At 53.9% G+C, this 19,680-nt stretch overlaps 1 protein-coding gene and 1 long non-coding RNA gene across 3 annotated transcripts in view; one reads left to right on the plus strand and one right to left on the minus strand.

Moving 5' to 3' along the window:
* FAM234A (family with sequence similarity 234 member A) overlaps positions 1 to 17,513 on the plus strand; it is a 35,237-nt gene extending 17,724 nt beyond the window's left edge. For both annotated transcript variants that reach the window (XM_004438244.3, XM_087449269.1), the window contains exons 2-12: positions 5,007 to 5,306; positions 11,513 to 11,629; positions 11,968 to 12,159; positions 13,228 to 13,358; positions 13,762 to 13,894; positions 14,195 to 14,324; positions 14,657 to 14,797; positions 15,123 to 15,198; positions 15,412 to 15,567; positions 16,094 to 16,196; positions 16,286 to 17,513. In XM_004438244.3, coding sequence (XP_004438301.1) covers positions 5,039 to 5,306; positions 11,513 to 11,629; positions 11,968 to 12,159; positions 13,228 to 13,358; positions 13,762 to 13,894; positions 14,195 to 14,324; positions 14,657 to 14,797; positions 15,123 to 15,198; positions 15,412 to 15,567; positions 16,094 to 16,196; positions 16,286 to 16,497 — 1,659 coding nt within the window. In that variant the 5' untranslated portion in view covers positions 5,007 to 5,038 and the 3' untranslated portion in view covers positions 16,498 to 17,513. The remainder of the gene's footprint in view (positions 1 to 5,006; positions 5,307 to 11,512; positions 11,630 to 11,967; positions 12,160 to 13,227; positions 13,359 to 13,761; positions 13,895 to 14,194; positions 14,325 to 14,656; positions 14,798 to 15,122; positions 15,199 to 15,411; positions 15,568 to 16,093; positions 16,197 to 16,285) is intronic.
* A 1,388-nt stretch (positions 17,514 to 18,901) lies between these two features.
* On the minus strand, positions 18,902 to 19,679 carry LOC147913501 (uncharacterized). The gene is made up of 2 exons (XR_015556456.1): positions 19,415 to 19,679; positions 18,902 to 19,317 (listed from the first exon to the last, which is right to left on the minus strand). It is a non-coding gene; the product is annotated as an uncharacterized LOC147913501 (long non-coding RNA).
* Between the last annotated feature and the right edge of the window lies 1 nt (position 19,680).

A 19,680-nucleotide genomic window follows, 5' to 3' on the forward strand; every position in this document is an offset into this window, starting at 1 on the left:
ATTATTTTTATGTAATAGAAGTAAAAATGAATTTTGCATGTTGCCTGCGTTTCATTTTATACAATACAGTTTTTTAGGCCTTCCTTTATAGGATATAAAACTTAGAAAAACATTCTCAACTGGTATTACAGTTAAATGATTCACTCTACAAATAAAATACTAAGCTAAGCTAAGATCGAGGTGGGGATCTCACTGATGATTTTAAACTAGTTTCTCACAAATTCTTTTTGATCTCAGATCAGTTTATGACCTCTGCAAATGTCTTGGTGGCTGGTTCAGTTTTAAAAACCAGTGTCTGCCCGTTGAAATGCTGGTTCCCACAAAAATGTTTAGTACAGTGTGCCACCCTGGCCCAGGTCAGCCCACAGGGTGTGGTGGTCTCCACAGGGCTGTCTTGGGCCTGAGGTCCTGAGCCCTCCCGCCTGGCCCAGCCTGGTTCAGAAGAGCTGTCTCTGAGAATGGGAGCTTTCTCCTGATGCCCTTGTGTTTGTCTTCCCCACGCCTGAGATGTTTCTTACTGCGTCCCCCCTGCACGTGGAGGCTGACCAGGCAGATCGCTTGCCTTCCCGACTGTGTGACTAATGACCATTTGGAGAGGCTTCTCCCTTTCTGCTTCCAAGTCTCATCACCTAGATGGGCGGCAGCATGGGGGAAATGTTTGTTCTTTCAGCTGGGCTCTCCAGATCAAAGCCAGGTCATTGAGGAACCGACAGTATTCCCTCTGTTCCTGCCGTAAGATGTGCCATTTGGTCTAATTTAGCAAGGTAAACCATGAGGTGGAGATAAGAGAATACTTTGAGCTTATTTTCCCTTTAATTTTTGGAGGTCAGATTTATAACTCGGCTATTCTAGTCACATTTAAAAAACACACTTTATTCTTGTCAATGCACAGAATATTTCTGGAGGAGCCATAAGAAACTAGTAACATGCTTCCCCTCCTGAGCCTGAGGGCCACAAGAGGATTTATGCCTCTACACGGTTCCGGTGTATTGTGTATGTCTACTGCTGACTTAAAATAAAAACCCAGGGCCGGCCCCGTGGCTTAGCGGTTAAGTGCGCGTGCTTCGCTGCTGGCGGCCCGGGTTCGGATCACGGGCGCGCACTGACGCACCGCTTCTCCGGCCATGCTGAGGTGGCATCCCACATACAGCAACTAGAAGGATGTGCAGCTATGACATACAACTATCTACTGGGGCTTTGGAGGAAAAAAAATGAGGAGGATTGGCAATAGATGTTAGCTCAGAGCTGGTCTTTCTCAGCGAAAAAATAAAAATAAAATAAAAACCCAGACAACATCAGTAATAACTGTCTGCACTGTCCTTTGGCTTTAGGGAGCCACGTAGCTCAGGGATTCAAAGAATGATCAGGAAAGGGCATGGTTTGGCTTACGAGGTTGGGTCTGCATTTGGATTTACAGTACTTTGCTAAGCTGGCCGAGAATTCAGGGAGGATGCCCAGAAGGCAGCCTCAGGCAGCTCCGTTGAAGGGAGAGGCTCTTCCTCCGTCTGCTGCTTTCGTCCAGGCTGGCAGTGAGTGGGGAAATGGAGTCTCCACCTCAGGGTTTAGAGGCAGAAGTCAGCTGCTGGCAAAAGTGGGGCGACCAGGACAAGAGAAGGGCAGACTTCTTGGCCAGCGCTTCCCCCCTTGGCTGTTCCTTGGAGTCCCCTGGAGAGCTTTTTTTTTTTTTGCTGAGGAAGAGTGGCCCTGAGCTAACATCTGTTGCCAATCTTCCTCTTTTTTTGCTTGAGGAAGATTAGCCCTGAGCTAACGTCGGTGCCAGTCCTCCTCTACTTTATATGTGGGTCAGCACCACAGCATGGCTGACGAGTGGTGCAGGTCCGCACCTGGGATCTGAACCCCTGAACCCAGGCCACCAAAGCAGAGTGTGCCAAACTTAACCACTACGCCACCAGGCCAGCCCCGCCGTGAGAGCTTTAACAGCTGCTCCTGCCCGGGACCCCTACCCCAAGAAGCTGACCGAATCTATTGGGGTGTGAAAGTCCCCAGGGGGTTCTAATGTGGAACCCAGGCTGAGAGTCGTGGCCCAGCTGCCCCTTCCCAACGCAGTCAGAGGCTGCCTGGGATGCATCTCACCAAGGACTTGACAACCCCAGACCCGCCTGGGCTTATGAAAGCAGATGCCCTGTCCAGCCCTGGTCACCAGGTGTGCTAGTGGCTGACCAGCTCTAGGCAGGTGCTGCTGCCGAGAAGTGGGTCTGGGACACGAGGGTTGTGGGCTTGACATGAATAGTGCCATGTAGAGTGGGTGCCCCTCATCTCTGGACAGACAGGCTTAGGGTGCTTTCCTGCTGTCTCCTGTAGATGCTCCGGCTCTGACAGAAGAGGGCGGGTGTGGCCCAATGTTTTCAAGCTCTTAAGCAAGAGAACTCAGAGCTTTTAAAATTAAGAGTGTTAGCATTCTGATTTCTCAGTGTTTTCTTTCCTTTGCCAAAAATTCCTTTATGTGTTTTAAATATTTGAAACATCCCCTCACTGGGGACATGGTGGTTAGGCCTGGGTGAGCGGCTCTGTTCTGTCCTGTCCAGCAGGCCCGATCTGGGTTCTGTCGCTGGCTCCCTGGTTACGTCTTCCAGACGGCCCAAGGCTCCCCCACCCCCCGCCATGTCAGGTGCGTGGGTTTAAGGAGGCCCTGCTCACGAGTCATTGTTTGATTTTCCTGTGTCCAACTCTACCTTTGACAGGTGCACCTTTTCTGACTTCCAGGCTGTTAAAACTCATGTGTCGGCACTAAGGAGAATGCACACAGATTTGTTTTCTTTTTAAATTGTGGTAAAATACACATAACAAAATTTACCATTAGTGAATTAGTACCATTTAGTACATTCACGATGTTTGCAACCATCACCACCATTTTCCTCATCCCAAAGGAAACCCTGTGCCCGTGATCAGTCACTCCCCACCCCACCCCCACCAGCCCCAGGCAACCACTCGTCTGCTTTCTGCCTCTGTGGATTTGCCTGTGCTGGGCGTTTCATATAAATGGAGTCATACAACATGTCACCTTTTGTGTCTAGGTTGTTTCACTGAGCATGAACAGTTTCAGGGTCCCTCCATGTTGTAGTGTGTCAGGGCTTCCTTCCTTTTTATTGCTGAATAATACTCCATTTGTGGGTGGACCACATTTTGTTTATCCATCCTCTGTTGATGGACATTGGGTTGTTATGAATAGTGAAGCTATAAACGTTTGTTTACCAGTTTTTGTGTGAGTCCCTGTAGTCGGCTCCCTCGGGTGTACACCCAGGAGAGGAACAGCTGGATCACGCAGTGATTCCGTGTGTAACCTTCTGAGGAGCAGGTGGACTGTTTGCGCAGCAGCTGCACCGTGTTACACTCCCCCCAGCAGTGTGTGAGGGTCTGATTTCTCCACATGCCCCTACACTTGTCATTTTTCATTTTTTTTTTATTAAAGCTACCCTAGTGGGTGTATACACAGGCTTTTATTATTTTTTTTTTTATTATTTTTTCCCCCCAAAGCCCCAGTAGATAGTTGTACGTCATAGTTGCACATCTTTCTAGTTGCTGTATGTGGGACGCAGCCTCAGCATGGCCGGACAAGCGGTGCGTCGGTGCGCGCCCAGGATCCGAACCCGGGCCGCCAGCAGCGGAGCACGCGCACTTAACCGCTAAGCCACGGGGCCAGCCTACACAGGCTTTTAAATGAATTATCTTTATTAAATAATTAGAGAAAAACAGTTAAAGTCAGAAAGTAAAAAGTTTATACAAGAAACAGCAGTCTCTTGTCTCTTTCCATCTTCCTTAACCCATCCCTCGAGAGAGCCACTTCCAGCACTCAGCTGTTTCTTGGGGTTCTTGCCTCCATTTAGCCTCTGGTGCATCCTCCTTCACCCATTTGAATCATGAACGATTGACTTCCTTTTTGGATAGAGGAAGGTTACAACTCACTCAGACCCACACGGTCCCTTCCGTTCTCTCAGTATGTTTTCTATTAGGACACTGGTTTGGCTGTTTAAAAAGGACTAAACTAACAAATATCTTGCCTCACCCAAGACAGAAGTTTGTTTCTTTCTCATGTAAGAGTGTAGAACTCAAGGATTGATGGTGCTGGTTTCCAGCGCTCAGGGACCCACGTCGTCCTGTGCTGTGGCTTTATCGTCTTCAGAAATGTTTTCCATCTTATTTTCCAAGGTGGCTGCTCCAGGCTCCCTCACCACACCCACCCAGAGTGCCGCCGGCAGGAGGGGAGCAGGGCAGGGGGGAGTGTGTTCTTGCCCCTGCAGGCAGGGCTCAGAGTTGTGTGCAGACTATTCACGTACACAGCGGTCCCCTCCTCCTCCGTGTGACTGCTAGCATATTTTATCTTGTTATTAATAATAATAATCTCGCGTCTGAGTGCTTAATATGTGTTAGACGCTGTTATAAGTGCTTTATATGCATTTGCTGGTTTAATCCTTGAAACAGTCTTCTAAAGTAGATATGGTTTCCCTCTTACGGATGAGGACACAGGGCACGGTCCAGTGAGTGAGGGGCGAGGCCGGGACTGCAGAGGCTTCTTCTACCTTGGGCTCTGGAACCCTCTAGGGAGTCCACGTGTGAGAAGGGTGTTTCTCCCGATTCCTGCCTGGGCTACCCTTTCCGTCTGTAGTTCAGGCTGCGGAAGGCTGGTCAGGTGCCCTGACCGTGAGCCTCGGGCTTAGTTAATGTTTAGCTGGTGGGTGTATCAGCAGCAGCCCGGCCCCAGCTCTGCCCGGCGGTCCCCTCGGCTGCCCCAGAGTCAGCAGGCAGGGGACCCGGGCTGTGAGGGTGAAAATACTTCTCACCTGCTTGCTCTGCACAGCCACTGTGCCTCTCTGAATTAAAGACCTTCTTACACGGAGACTGTGACACCCTAAACATTTATTTAGCTTTATTTCTTGGGCTGATGTCCAAGGTCACGGCTGCAGCCAGGCTCCTAAGAGGCTGAAAACAGCGGCGCCCCAGAGCCTGTCACCGCAGCTTGTTGACTGTCTCTTGTTTTGTTGGCGCAGTGACCGGAGTTCCACTTGGGGATGTGCACACGATGACGGACAGCAAGGACTTAGAAGCCGAAATCCACCCCCTGAAGAATGAAGACAGGAAACTGCAGGAGGATCTGGAGAACCGAGCGAAGAAGGCAGACGTCCTGACCAGCAGGCCGCCGTGGTCCCGCCTCTCCCGCTGCCGGGCAGTGGCGTTCTTCCTCTCGCTGTTTCTCTGCCTCCTGGTAGTGTTTGTGGTTTCCTTCATCATCCCGTGTCCCGACCGGCCAGCGCCCCAGGGCACGTGGAGCGTCCATTACAACACGGCAGGTGCGGGCCTCCCACCACGTGCCGGGGGCGGGGGGCGGTAGCAGGTGTGCGGGGTCTAGAGGTGTCTGACCGGGGATAACCGGAAGCGGCTGCCGGTGCTGTGTCCGCGGTTTTCCTGGAATTTTAGGGAGCGACAGAGCAGCCTCTAAGGAAACGTTGAGGGACTGCCTCGGGAGCAGAATGGCCTGCCTGCCCCCGCCGCCCCGCCGTTCTAGGAAGAGGGGCTTGGGGCAATAAAGGAAAGTGGCCCATTTGGTTACTGTTCCTAGTTAAAAAAAATTTAATGCAGCAGCCCAACGGGCAGAACAGACACAGAGGCTGCGGTGAAAGGAGGAGCGCCCGCCGGGTAAAGCGCGCCTCCACCTCCGTCACGCGGCGGCCGGGGCCCTGGCCTGCTGGGGCAGCGGCGCCAGCCTTCCTCTGCACGCCAGCTCCGCGGGGCTGGGTGACTGCAGTCACTGGGTTGGGGGCTGAGTGCTCATGGCCACCAGTGCTGCTCTGCACACCTGAGGGCTCCTCTGTGGAGTAAAGGGATTGGCTTGTTTCAGCCTCACTTAGGGTCAGTTCTGTTCAGAATTTGGTGCTTAATTTTGAGGGGGAGGAGTAATACGTTTCTGTGTTTGTTTTTTGCAGCTTTATTGAGGTGTAATTTATATATCATAATATTCACTTGTCTTAAGTTTACAATTCAATGATTTTTAGTCAGTTTACAGAGCAACTGTGCAACTCTCACCACCGTACAGTTTTGGAGCGTTTCTGTGGTCCCTGTGAGATCCCGGCAGTCCTGCCCTCCCCAGCCCAGGCGGCCCTGGTCTGCCTTCTGTCTGTGTAGCTCGCCTTTCCTGGCCCATTTCGTGCAGATGAAACCGTATGATGTGTATCTTTTGAGTGCAGCTCCTTTCCCTCGGCAACAGCCCGTCAGTGCTGTAGCGTGCTCCTTCCTTTTTACTGCCGGATAGTCTTCCTCTGTAGGGGGAGACCACGTTGTTCATCCATCCATCAGTCGGTGGACACTGGGATGGTTTTCAGTTTTTGACTTTTATGGATAATACTGCTATGAGCATTTTTTTTTTTTGTGAGGAAGTTCAGCCCTGAGCTAACATCCATGCTAATCCTCCTCTTTTTGCTGAGGAAGACCGGCTCTGAGCTAACATCTATTGCCAATCCTCCTCCTTTTTTTCTCCCCTAAGCCCCAGTAGATAGTTGTATGTCATAGCTGCACATCCTTCTAGTTGCTGTATGTGGGACTCGGCCTCAGGATGGACGGAGAAGTGGTGCCTCGATGCGCACCCGGGATCCGAACCCGGGCCACCAGTAGCGGAGTGCACACACTTAACCGCTAAGCCACGGGGCCGGCCCCATGCTATGAGCATTTATGTACAAGTCTCTGTGTGGACGTGTTGTCATCTCTCACGGGTAGATTGCTAGGAGTGGAATTGTTGAACTCGTAAGTTGATGTTTACCTTTCTAGGGTCAGCCAGGCTATCTTCCACAGCAGCGGCACACTTGACATTCGCAGCAGCGGGGCTGGAGGGGACTCCAGCTTCTCCACATCCTTGCTCATACTTGTCCTCTGTCTTTTTGGTGAGAGCTGTCCTGGTGCCTGTGCAGTGGGATCTCACTGTGTTTCTAATCTGAATTTCCCTAACGACTGATGATGTTGGGCGTCTCTTCTTGTGGTTATTAGCTGTTCTTACATCTTCTTTGGTGAATGTCTATTCAAATCTTTTGCTCATTTAAAAAATATGATTGTTTTATTATTATTTTTTTTTATTTTTATTTATTTATTTTTTTAAAGATTTTATTTATTTTATTTTTTTCCCCCCAAAGCCCCAGTAGATAGTTGTATGTCATAGCTGCACATCCTTCTAGTTGCTGTATGTGGGACTCGGCCTCAGGATGGACGGAGAAGTGGTGCCTCGATGCGCGCCTGGGATCCGAACCCGGGCCACCAGCATCGCAGCGCGTGCACTTAACCACCAAGCCACAGGGCCGGCCTGTTTTATTATTGAGTTATAAAAGTCCTTTATATATTCTAGATACAAGTCTTTTTTTTTTTAATCTTATTTATTTTTTATTTTTTTTAATTTTATTTATTTATTTCTTTTTCCCCAAAGCCCCAGTAGATAGTTGTATGTCGTAGTTGCACATCCTTCTAGTTGCTGTATGTGGGATGGGCCTCAGCATGGCCGGAGAAGCGGTGCGTTGGTGCGCGCCGGGGATCTGAACCCGGGCCGCCAGCAGCGGAGCACACGCACTTCACCATTAAGCCACGGGGCCGGCCCCTAGATACAAGTCTTTTATGTTTTTTTTCCTTAGGAAGATTAGCCCTGCGCTGTCATCTGTTACCAATCTTCCTCTTTTTTTTCTTTTCTCCCCAAAGCCCCAGTACATAGCTGTGTATCATAGTTGTAGAGTTGTAGCTCTTCTATGTGGGACGCCACCTCAGCATGGCTTCATGAGCGGTGAGTAGGTCCACGCCCAGGATCCGAACCAGGGAACCCTGGGAGGCAGAAGCGGAACGCAGGAACCTAACCGCTGCGCCACCAGGCCGGCCACATCAAAGGGTGTCTTCTGAAGCACAAAAGTTTTAGATTTTGGTGAAGTCAAATTTATTTGTTTTTTATTATGGATTGTGCTTTTGGCATAAGAACCCTGCCTAATTTATGGTCATGAAGATTTTTCCTGTTTTTTCTTCTAGAAATTTTACAGTTTTAGCTCTTCTTTTCAGGTCTGCCATCCACTTTGAGGTAGTTTTTGTGCACAGTGTTTGGTGGAAGCAAATGGTGGAATTTCTGGAAACCAGCACATCAGCCTTCCTTCCCAGCAGGACTTTCTCAGAGGCAAAGGGCAGGCCCAGCTCCCTTGGCTGTGGGCCACAGCAGAGCCCCACTAGTCTGGGGGCTAGTGGGTTTCCTGTCAGCACCGAGCTGTCCCGGCACTGGTTGTTGAGGACACCATCTTCCTCCACCCACTTGCCGTGGTGCCTTTGTTGACACTCCGTCCGCCGTCAGTTGTGGGCTGTCCGTCTGTGTCTGTCCTTATGCCACGTTGTCTTGATCATGGCTTTACAGTGAGTATTGACACAGAGAAGGATAAATCTTCCGACTTTGTTCTTTTCTTTTCTCCTCAAAATTGTTTTGGTTCTTTTGGGTCCTTTGGATTTTTATGTAAATTTTAGGATCAGCTTGTCAATTTCTATAAAAAGGCTTTCTGGGGTTTTAATGGAAATTGTGTAGAATCTATAGATTAGTTTGGGTAAAATTGCCATCTTAGCAATATTAAATCTTCCAGTCTGTGTATATGGAGTGTATCTCCGTTTATTCAGATCTTTAATTTCTCTTAACAATGTGTTATAGTGTTCAGTGTACAAGTGTTGTACTTCTTTTGTTAAATTTATTCCAAAATGTTCTCTTTGATGCTACTGTGAAAGAAATTGTTTTGTGAATGTAATTTTCAGGTTGCTCATTGATAGTATATAGAAATACTACTGGGGCCAGCCCGGTGGCGCAAGCAGTTAAGTGCACGTGCTCAGCTGCAGTGGCCTGGGGTTCACCGGTTTGGATCCTGGGTGCTCACCAATGACCGCTTGTCAAGCCATGCTGTGGTGGCGTCCCATATAAAGTGGAGGAAGATGGGCATGGGAGTGTTAGCCCAGGGCCAGTCTTCCTCAGCAAAAAGAGGAGGATTGGCAGATGTCAGCTCAGGGCTATCTTCCTCACGAAAAAAAAAAAAGAAAAAGAAATACTACTGGTTATTATATTGATCTTTTATCTTGTGACCTTGTTGAACTCGTTAGACTAGGAGGTTTATGTGTGTGTGTGTTCTTCCCCCCACCCCGTTATTTTATTTAGGTCATAATGGTTTATAACATTGTGTAATTTCAGGTGTACATTATTATTTATCAGTTTCTGTATAGACTGCCTCATGCTCACCACCAATAGTTCAATTTTTATCTGTCACCATACATACGTGCCCCTTTACCCCTTTCACCAATGCCCCCCTTCCCCTCTGGTAACCACTAATCTGTTCTCTTTGTCTATGTGTTTGTTTATCTTCCGCATATGAGTGAAATCATGCGGTGTTTGTCTTTCTCTGTCTGGCTTATTTTGCTTAATATAATACCCTCAAAGTCCATCCATGTTGTTGCAAATGGGATGATTTTGTCTTTTTTTACGGCTGAGTAGTATTCCATTGTGTGTGTGTGTGTGTGTGTGTGTGTGTGTGTATGTGTATATACATATATATATATATATATATATATGTGTCACATCTTCTTTATCCATTCATCAGTTGATGGGCACTTGGGTTGCTTCCACATCTTGGCTATAGTGAATAATGTTGCGATGAACATAGGGGTGCATAAATCTCTTTGGATTGTTGATTTCAAGTTCTTTGGATAAACATCCAGCAGTGGGATAGCTGGATCGTAAGGTATTTCTATTTTTAATTTTTTGAGAACTCTCCATACTGTTTTCCATAGGGGCTGCACTACTTTGCATTCCCACCAGCAGTGTATGAGGGTTCCCTTTTCTCCACATCCTCTCCAACACTTGTTATTTCTTGTCTTGTTAATTGTAGCCATTCTGACGGGTGTAAGGTGATATCTCATTGTAGTTTTGATTTGCATTTCCCTGGTGATTAATGATGTTGAACATGTTTTCATGTGCGTGTTGGCCATCTGTATATCTTCTTTGGAAAAATATCTGTTCATATCCTCTGCCCATTTTTTGATGGGTTGTTCATTTTTTTGTTGTTGAGTGGTATAAGTTCTTTATATATTTTATTTCCAGAACTTTTAATCATCTCGGATAGAAACTCTATACCCAGCAAATAGTGACTCCCCATTCCTCCCTCCTGCCCCCACCCCAGCCTTTAGTAACCTCTAATCTACTCTCTGTCTCTATGAATTTGCTGACTCAAGGGACCTCATAGAAGTGGAATCATATCGTATTTGTCCTTTTGTGTCTAGCTAATTTCACTGAGCATAACGTCCTCAAGTTTCATCTATGTTGTAGCATGTGTCAGAATTTCCTTCCTTTTTATGGGTGAGTAACCTTCCATTGTGTGGATGGACCACATTTTGTTTATCCATTCTTCTGTTGATGGACCTTTGGGCTGTTTCCACCTTTAGCTACTGTGAATAAAGCTGCTGTGAACGTGGATGTGCAAGTAACTATTTGAGTCCCTGCTTTCCCTTATTTTGGGTATACATCCAAAGAATGGAATTGCTGGATCATATGCTAATTCTTTTTTTAACCTTTGAGAAACTGCTAGACTGTCTTCAACAATGGCTGCACCATTTTACATTCCCACAAGCAAAGCACAAGGGTTCCAGTTTCTCCAACTCTTGTTTTCTCTCTCTCTTTTTTTTAATAAGAGCTGTCCTAATGAGTATGAAATGGTGTCTCATTATGGTTTTGATTTGCATTGCCCTAATTACTAGTGATTGAGCATCTGTTCATGTGCTTATGGTCATTTGGATATCTTCTTCTTCTTTTTTTTTTCTTTGTGAGGAAGATCAGCCCTGAGCTAACATCCGTGCTAACCCTCCTCTTTTTGCTGAGGAAGACCGGCTCTGAGCTAAGATCTATTGCCAGTCCTCCTCCTTTTTTTCCCCCAAAGCCCCAGTAGATAGTTGTATGTCATAGTTGCACAACCTTCTAGTTGCTGTACGTGGGACACGGCCTCAGCATGGCTGGAGAAGCGGTGCGTCGGTGCGCACCTGGGATCCAAACCCGGGCCGCCAGTTGCGCAGCGCGCGCACTTAACCACTAAGCCACGGGGCCGGCCCTTGTTGTTTCATTTTAAAGTGTATAGTTTATCATTTTAGTCCCTGAATGAAAAGAAGGAGCAGACCTTTCCGAGTATGGAATGTGGACTCTAATCCCAAACTGATGTAGGGGAGGATTCATTCCTGAACAGAAGGTTTCAGAACATCCATCTTGATGCCTGCTGTCCCTTCCTAAAGTTAACATCTGATGCCGGCATATACCGTGTTCACGAGGCATTGCTGGTGTGCTGCAGAGCGTGGGAAACTGCTCCTCCGGGGAGGAAGAGGCCCTGCTCTTGTGGTGTGATCTCATGGGTGCAGGTTCTAACTGGCACCAAACCCCAAGGAGCAGAGAAGTAGGTGGCATCAGACGTGGCCTGGCCTTTGCTCCGGGCATGGCCTGAGGAACATAGTCCGTGGTTTTCTTTTCCAGTCACGTACGACTTTCTGGCTACAGAAGACGTAAACAGGGACAGGATCCAAGATGTTCTCTTTCTTTATAAAAATACCAACAGCAGCAACGATTTCAACCGATCCTGTGCTGACGAAGGTAATTTTGTTTTTATCCAAAAAAGGAAGGATTGGAGGAGGAATCCTCTCTCCAGCATTTAGGGGAAGCAGTTGGTAGAATTTCTGGAAACTATCACCTCGCCCTTCCTTCCTAGCAGGACTAGAAAGAGACAAGGAGGCAGGCTCTGGGCTCGGCACCGCACTTGGCTACTGACCTGTGTGGTGAACACAGGGCCCCCATGGTTCTGGGGGGTCAAGGGCCCAGGGACAAAGAGAATGAGCTGTAGTGGGGGCTATGGCTGGGAGCAGGGGGTGAGGAGGAGGGCTGGCAGTGCGGGGCCGGCATGCACGGCCCGCAGAGCTGGGTCTCTCCCCCAGGCTTTTCCTCTCCCTGCACCGTTGTGGCTGCTGTGTCAGGGGCCAACGGCAGTGTGCTCTGGGAGAGGCCCGCAGCCCAGGATGGGGCTCTTGTGGAGTGCGCCATCCCCCAGCCAAGGGACAGCGGGGCATCTTCTGCCTGCATCTTCGTGGGCAGACCCGGTTCTCTCGTCGCAGTTGACTCATTCACAGGTAGGCCAGTTCTCTCGGTGGCTTCACCTGGGCCTCACACCGGAGGTCCAGTGCCCTCAGGGGCAGCGTGACCAGATGGGACGGGAGGTTACAGGGGTGGAGGGAACCCCCACGTAAGGATGCAACCACTCAGCAGTCACGTGCCTCAGCTACTCTGACGTGTCACACTTCACTGTGTCCTGTCACCTCCAGTTTAAATCCTGCTCGTGGGTCATGGCAGAGCGCCTGCTGGGGGTAGCAGAGGTGAGGAGGAGGAGCGGGGCTGCCGCAGGCTCCTGGGCAGTACGTGGGGCAGCCTTCTTCCGCAGCGCCCAGGGCAAGCCAGGCCGTGCCCCTGCACGGAGCCCGCCAGGGCATATCTGGGCCTGTCAGTGCCATAGATGTGTGGGCGCTTAATGTAATAGGCGTGTTTAGGCTCCAAGCATGGCCCCTCGTACCTTACCAAGGTCGTAAGGAATTCTGCACCTCAACACTAGATTTGGGGGGTGTTAGCATTTCCCTTACAAGTTATGCTTTTAAGGATAGAGAAGAAAATGAAGATCAGGCTGGAAGTGTTTTAAGAAGAGAGGACTCCATCTAAAAAATGTGTGGACAAGATTGTGTCTGGGTGAGGTCCCATGGTCCCTAGGTCCATGAACATGCACCTTCATTCTCTCCCTCCCGTGTGCAGGGCACAGGGAAAGGCCTTCATGGGGGAAGGGGGTCTGTCTGTGACCCCAGCAGGAGACAGGGGTCCTGAGGGGCCTCGGGAGGCAGCGAGGTCAGGCCCTGTCCAGGTGGCGAGGATCAGTGTTGGCCCTGAGATGTTCTAGAGCCAAATGTCAGAAAGCACGGATAAGCCGGATAGGAGGGGGCTCTGCAGTTCCCAGAGTCCCGCCCAACCATCTGGAGCCCCGGCACCCGGTCTCCGTGCGTGCGTCTGTGTGCTCAGTGGAGTGTGCATCCTGCACTGGCTGTAGCCTCCTGCTGGCGGCATTTCCGTGTCTGAGCGTGAGCATCTGTGCCACTGCTGGGCTGCGGGGAAGGGGACTTGCAGCCAGCGCACAGTGACGGTGTGCTTGGTTTTAGGCGAAACGCTGTGGAGCCATCCCAGCAGCTTGGGAGGGAATGCTTCCATCCTGAGCCCTCTGCTCCGGGTGCCTGACGTCGATGCTGACGGTGTCCCAGACTTGCTGGTCCTCACCCAGGAGAGAGGGGAGGTACAGTCCCCTCGAATCACCGCGGCCTCTTCTGCCTCCGGTCCACTTCCACTTCCCCGGGCAGAATTTGGGTCTGACCAGCTCTCGGGGGACGCACCCAGGGCCCTGCGCTCCTGGCACCTGCAGACCCAGCACGCTGGGGCGGCTCTGGGGGAGGTTCTGCCCTCTGTCCGGCAGCTTCCAGGCCTCCCCAAGAATGGTCAGAGGGGAGAGTGCCCTCCTGTTTGTGCTGTGGCAGCACAGGGGGAGGCTCTGAGGACCGTGAGGGGCTCCGCAGGCTGGTGTGGGGCTGCCGTGTCTCCCAGGCGCACCGTGCAGAGACGCCCATATCAGACACTCTTCAATCAAAATGGTCTCTCCTCAGATGAGTATTCTGACTCCCTTCTCCTCCTGTGTGCTGCAGGTTAATGGCTACATCTATTCAGGCAGCACTGGGCACCAGATCGGCCACCGAGGCAGCCTCGGTGTGGACGGGACCAGCGGCTCCCTGCTCCACGTCACCAGGGCAGGTGCCCACTACGTCCTTCTCCCCTGCGGTACGTCATGTCTGCCCTCCCAGGACTGCCTCACCCACAGAAGCTGTGCTGGTCTCAGATGAGCCCAGTACCTCGGAGAAGGCAGAGTGTGAGGAACTCGGACTGCAGCCGGGCTCATCCGCTCCTGCTGTATGCCAAGGCTGCGAATTAAGACCGTCAGGCTCAGAAAGCCACGCGTCTCAGCTCCCCGAGGCTCAGGGAGGGCACCACATAGCCTGGATGCGGGGCTGGTGGGCGCGCCTCCTCCCCGGTGCCCGGCAGAGACCCCAGTGACTTGAGGCTCTTCTGTGTTTTGAATAGCAAGTTCCCTCTGTGGCTGCTCTGTGAAGGGCCTCTACGAGAAGGTGACCGGGAGAGACAGCCCACTTAAGACAGACCCCCTCTGGGAGGACAGGCTCAATGCCACCGCCCACAGGCTGCTTTTGCACAGGTTGGTCTGGGCGGCGGATCCTGCAGGTCAGGGCCCGCTCCTGGGTGCACGGAGTAGTCAGGCAGGTGGAGGGACAAGGGCCTTGCTGTTGGGTCCCCTGAGGCCAAAGTCGGCAAACAGAAGCCGAGCAAAAACCGGGAGAAGACAGGTTCCTGACGGTAGGCTCTCCCGCGTCTCCCACCGTGAGGGTCTTGTTTTAATCAGAGAACTAAGAAATGCAGGCTGTGCTGTGGGAACCTGAGAGATGCAGCCCCGGCAGCACTTGGCTGAGGGGGGCGGTCCCAGCCTCCTACCGCCTTCGTGTCCAAGCCCAGTCCCTCCTTCCTCTTTAGCTCGGGAGCCCTCCGCTACCTGATGAAGGTCCCGGGGAAGGCGGGCGAGGACCTCCTCCTGGTGAGTTCAGAGGCCTGTGAGCTGCTGGACGGGCAGGACCTGGCCCCCAGGTGGACGCTCAGTGCAGCCCAGGTCCTGAGGTACGGGGTCTTTCTCTAGGAACCCGTGCCGTTGTTGCAAGCCAGGCACCCCCAGCCTGTCCTCCTGGTGGCCCTGGGGACGCGGCCCTGGGGGGTGGACTGGAGGGCCGTGAGCTCCTGCCAGAAGCTTCCTGCCTGTCACCTGGTGCTGCCCTGTGCCAGAGGGGCTGGTGACACCCCTGGCATCAGCTTCGCGTCCAGGTCCCTGGCGTGGGCAGCCCCCACCCCACCCAGGTGTGGCCAAAGAAGCCGGGTAGCGGACCTGTCCCCAGGCGTCTCCTCCCAGAGGCCCCGTGTGAGCTCTCCTGCCCTATTCTCCTTCCAGAAAACCCACCCTTGGCCACTACAAGCCTGACACCTTGGCCGTGGTCATTGAAAATGGAACCGGCATTGACAGACAGGTTGGCTGCTCTTCCTTTTGAGGTCCTTGCTTTGTTCACAGCGAAGGAAAATTAGTCTGAATGCACACAGCTGTGGCCGGGAGGCTGAGCTGAGACAAGAGGGGCCTCAGTGAGATGTCCTGGTCGCCCTCAGGAGCAGCTCCTGCAGGGCTGGGGGCCCATGTGCCTGTGCGTGCCCCAGCTGAGACCCACACGCTGCCCCCTCCTCCCCAGATCCTGCTCCTGGACCTCAGCACCGGGGCCATCCTGTGGAGCCAAGCCCTCCCAGGCCTCCCTGGGGACCCACAGTCCGCCAGCCTGCCCACTGCAGACCACCGCTCGGCCTTCTTCTTCTGGGGCCTCCACGAGCTGACTGGCACCAACCAGATGGTACGGGCAGGGCAGGTGCTCAGGGGACATGCCCATGCCAGGAGCCAGGGCCAGAGTCCAGCGGACAGGCGTGGGTCCTGCCTTGAGGCACCCAGGAGCTAGCTGGGTGACCGGGCATGCTCAGATAAAGAGAAGCCATTTGAGAGTGGGCAGGATGAAGCGGCATGACCTGGGAAGGCCACAGGGGAAGTCGCGGCTGGAGTCTGCCTTGGGGCAGATGAGGGGCACCTGGGAAGAAGTGGGGGTGCGCAGGGGAGGGCGCACAGGGTTCAGCTGGAGGACACCCGAGAAGGGTCAGGGTCAGTTGGGAGAAGAGGGGCGGAAGGTGGGTGCAGACTTAGAGCAGGCATTTCGCGGAACTCTGGGTGGGGATCCCGGTGGACACGGCTCTGGGCATGGTCACTCTGTCAGGAGTGTCCTGTGAGGGGTGAGCACAGCATTTCCCGGCCACTTGGTGTCTCCGGCCGGACGTGGAGGTGGCTGTGGCCCCGGTCACCTCATGCCCCATTGCTGGTTCTCGCTCTAGATGCCCAGGGATGCCCGGCACAGCCTGTACATGTTCCACCCCACCCTGCCCAGCATCCTGCTGGAGCTGGCCAATGTCTCTGCCAACATCGTCACCTTCCACGGTGAGTGTGGCCTCGGTGTGGCCTGAGCCACCTGCCCTGAGGTCTGCTCGGGCTGGTTCCCCGAGACCTGACAGCCGTGTCCCCCACAGTGGCCCTGTTTGAGCCCAGCCGCCATGCTGCCTGCCTCCTGCTGATGGGCCCGGCCAGCCCGGACGCCCCCGGCCTGGTGTCTGTGGCCAAGCACAAGGTGCGGGACCTCATCCCAAGCAGCAGGGTGGTCCGCTTGGCTGAGGGCGGGCCCGACAGTGACCAGGCCGTCAGGGACCGGTTCTCCCGCCTGCGGTACCGGAGCGAGGCCTAGCCCGCAGAGCACGCAGGAGAGCCTCCAGCTGCTGGAGCTAAACGCCCCAGGACGTCGGCCCTTCCTGCACTGTCTGCACGCCCACTCGCCCACTCCTGACCCCGGCAATGCCTCCACTGGGCCCTCGTCATACCAGGGCCGAGCATGGTGCGGGGACACCAGGCCTCTCCCCTCTCCTGCCTAGCACGCACGAGAACATGGGGCCTCCGTCTGTGCCCCACTGGGCTCATGCTCAAGGCCAGCTGCCTTCACGGTGGTGTCCCCGGGCCACCTTGGGCTAAGCTCGGCCATGCAGCACCCCACCTCCCTCATCTACTGGCCGGAGAGGCCCCTGCTGTGGGAGAGCCCAGGTTCCATCCTGCAGACATCTCCGGTCCCCTCATCTGAGCTGTTCCTTCTCTGCACTGTCCCCTGGGGTCACAGAGCTCAGAGGGTGGTGGGCCCTGGGGTGGCAATTCCCTCCCCCAGCCTTTCGCACTGCCAGGAGGGGAAGACTCCAGTGTGGCTGCTGGTGACTTGCCCTGAAGAGTCCTGACAGCCTGCGGGCAGTGGGGCTTGGGAGGACAGGGCAGTGGGGCTTGTGAGGCCGCCGGCTGGTCGTGGATGCCCCCATGAGGGTTTGCACCCCCAATCTGGCTCCCTGTGCTGTGAATGTCCCGAGGAGGACGCACCCCCCGATACACACTGGAGCTGCTTGTCTCTTGGGGCCCCTGCACCCCTGGGCATGGCCAGCACCTCTCCTCCTCCCTGGTGCTCGGATGCCCTGGCAGTCAGTGTCACCCGATGCAGGACTCACCTCTGTGCCTTGTGGCGCCCCAGGCCCGCCCTGCCATGGTGCTCTGTGCAGTCAGCCATGCCCAGACGAAAAAAGCAGCCTGACGACCTGGGCACCGTGGGAAGAAACCAGAATAAAGGTTTTTGCACTGTCTGAAAAAACCCCCGCGGGCACGTGTGTGCCTTGTGTCTGTCTGCTCCAAAGGGGCGAAATGGATCTGTTGCTGGGGTGCTGCTGGGTCGGGGGGAAGGGTGGCTGAGGAGTGAGGGCCCCTCCCACAGCAAGCTGGAATCCCAGCCGTGGCTGTGGGTGTGCTCCTGCCTGGGACAGGCAGGGGAGCACCCCTGCATGCCCTGCCGCCTGGCCGGGGAGGGACTGGGGCCCTGGCAGGGGTGCCGGGGCAGGGGCTTCAGTGAGATGCAGCTTTGGGTACCAAAGTGATGAAGGTGCTGGTTTCAGAGCATCCTGCAGGAATTTCCTGTGGACATTTAAATAGGAAAAGCCTTGTTCTCCAGCCACACAGATAGAACCACATCCTGTTTCTCCTTGTGAAGGCCTGGGCGGGGCGATGAGGGGGCTGAGGTTGAACAGAGAGCGGGTCCTTGGTCCCTGTGAAAAGCTACCCAGCCCACACGGCCTCGGCACAACGGGGCTGTGGTGATGAGTCCCGCAAGTGAAAATCACCTGAGGCGGGCAGGGCTGGGGCTCAGTGACGCCCGCACCTCCCAGGGTCCAGATCAGGGCCCACAGTGCTGGATGGAGGGGCTGGCTCTGGGGAGGGACCGCCTGTGGGTCCTGAGACAGTGAGCAGCATTAGGGGGCTGGGCCAGGAGACGTCCTCACTGGTGGGCGTCCTGCACCTGGACTTACAAATGAAGCAGCCATGTGCACAGTCACTCTTGGGCGCCTGGGGGTCCGGCCTGTGCCATGCTCCCTACAACTCTGAGGCCTTTGGGCACCACTGGCCCAGGAGACCCTGGACTCAACACCAGGAGTCCCCCATCACGGTCCCCTGGACTCAGTTTCCTCAGTGTCCCCTGGAGCGCTCGCATCCTTGTCCCGCCAGAGCACAAGAGCATTCCCCGCTGTCTCCCCCAAGACAGGCCCAAGTCTGAGCCTGAGTTCAGCCTGAGGGCTGAGGGCTGGGCCCTTCCTCTGCTGTGGACCCCGCACACGGGACCCTCCACACCACCGCCTGTGACACTAACCTCCCGCAGTCCTTCACCACCTCCCTCACTGCATGCCTCATGCACACACCCCCCACACGCACGTATGCACAGGCCTCATGCACACGCACACACCCACACCCCACACTCATGTGTGCACACACACCCCACACGCACATATGCACATAGGCCTCATGCACACACACACCCCCACACACGTATGCACACACACCCACACGCACGTATGCACACACACACCCCATGCACATATGCATGCACACCCACACGCACATATGCACGCACACCCACATGCAATATGTATGCACTCACACACACATATGCACACATACACCACACACATATGCACACACACACACATATGCACACACCCCACACACACATAGGCACACACCCTACACGTACACTCACACCATGATTTGGAACACAGCAGCACGGCCTAGAGTGAGGGCCAAGGGTCTTTTATTTTTGTGTCAGGCGTGGGCCGGAGATGGAGGGCATGGGCCGGCCCTGTGAGAAGGGTGGTGCCCCAGTTGAGTCAGTGAGAGCTGCACCCCCAGAGGAGCGCCTGCACCTTCACCCTGAGTCTGGGGGGGCCCTCTATGGGATCACAATTGGTGTCACCACCTCTTTCCCCGAAGGCTCCGCCTGCCAGCCCTGGCAAAGACCTGCCCTGGCTGTGCACAGGATGGTTCTCAGACAGGTGACGACGTCGGAGCCATCTCTGTACAACTCTGGTGGAGAAGCCGCAGCCTCAAGGAGACCAGACGGAGGTGCACCTTCGGGACACGGTCTGGGACGCACAGTGACGGCCAAGGTGAGGGCAATCCCTGCGGGGCCGGCTCTGCACTCGCTGGAAGGCTGAGCATGGCCCTGTGGAGTTAGGGGAACTCTGTGGGCCCCCATCTCCGTGGGTCCCCTTCAGAGTCACCCGGGCGAGTGGAGCGGGTGAACTTGCCCTGAGGCCTGCATGTCCTCCCCACACGGCAAGTGGCCCCTGCAGGAAGCCACCCTCTGTGCATCCTGCTCCCAGGTATTCGCTGCGATTTAATGGTTCTGGAGATGGGACTGGGCACCCGGCGCCTAACTGAAGACTGCAGAATGCCAGGAGCACTGTGTGGCCTTGGTCTGGTTTGCCCATCCCATCTCTCCGTCCTCCAGGTGACCGGAGCTCGGCCAATGACGCCCCACCTTGGGACCCGCACCTGGGGAGGGGAGGGCTCA

The sequence above is a fragment of the Ceratotherium simum genome, chromosome 26 (genome assembly GCF_057802395.1).
Source record: "Ceratotherium simum simum isolate JZ-2026a chromosome 26, ASM5780239v1, whole genome shotgun sequence".
NCBI classification, from domain to species: Eukaryota; Metazoa; Chordata; class Mammalia; order Perissodactyla; family Rhinocerotidae; genus Ceratotherium; species Ceratotherium simum.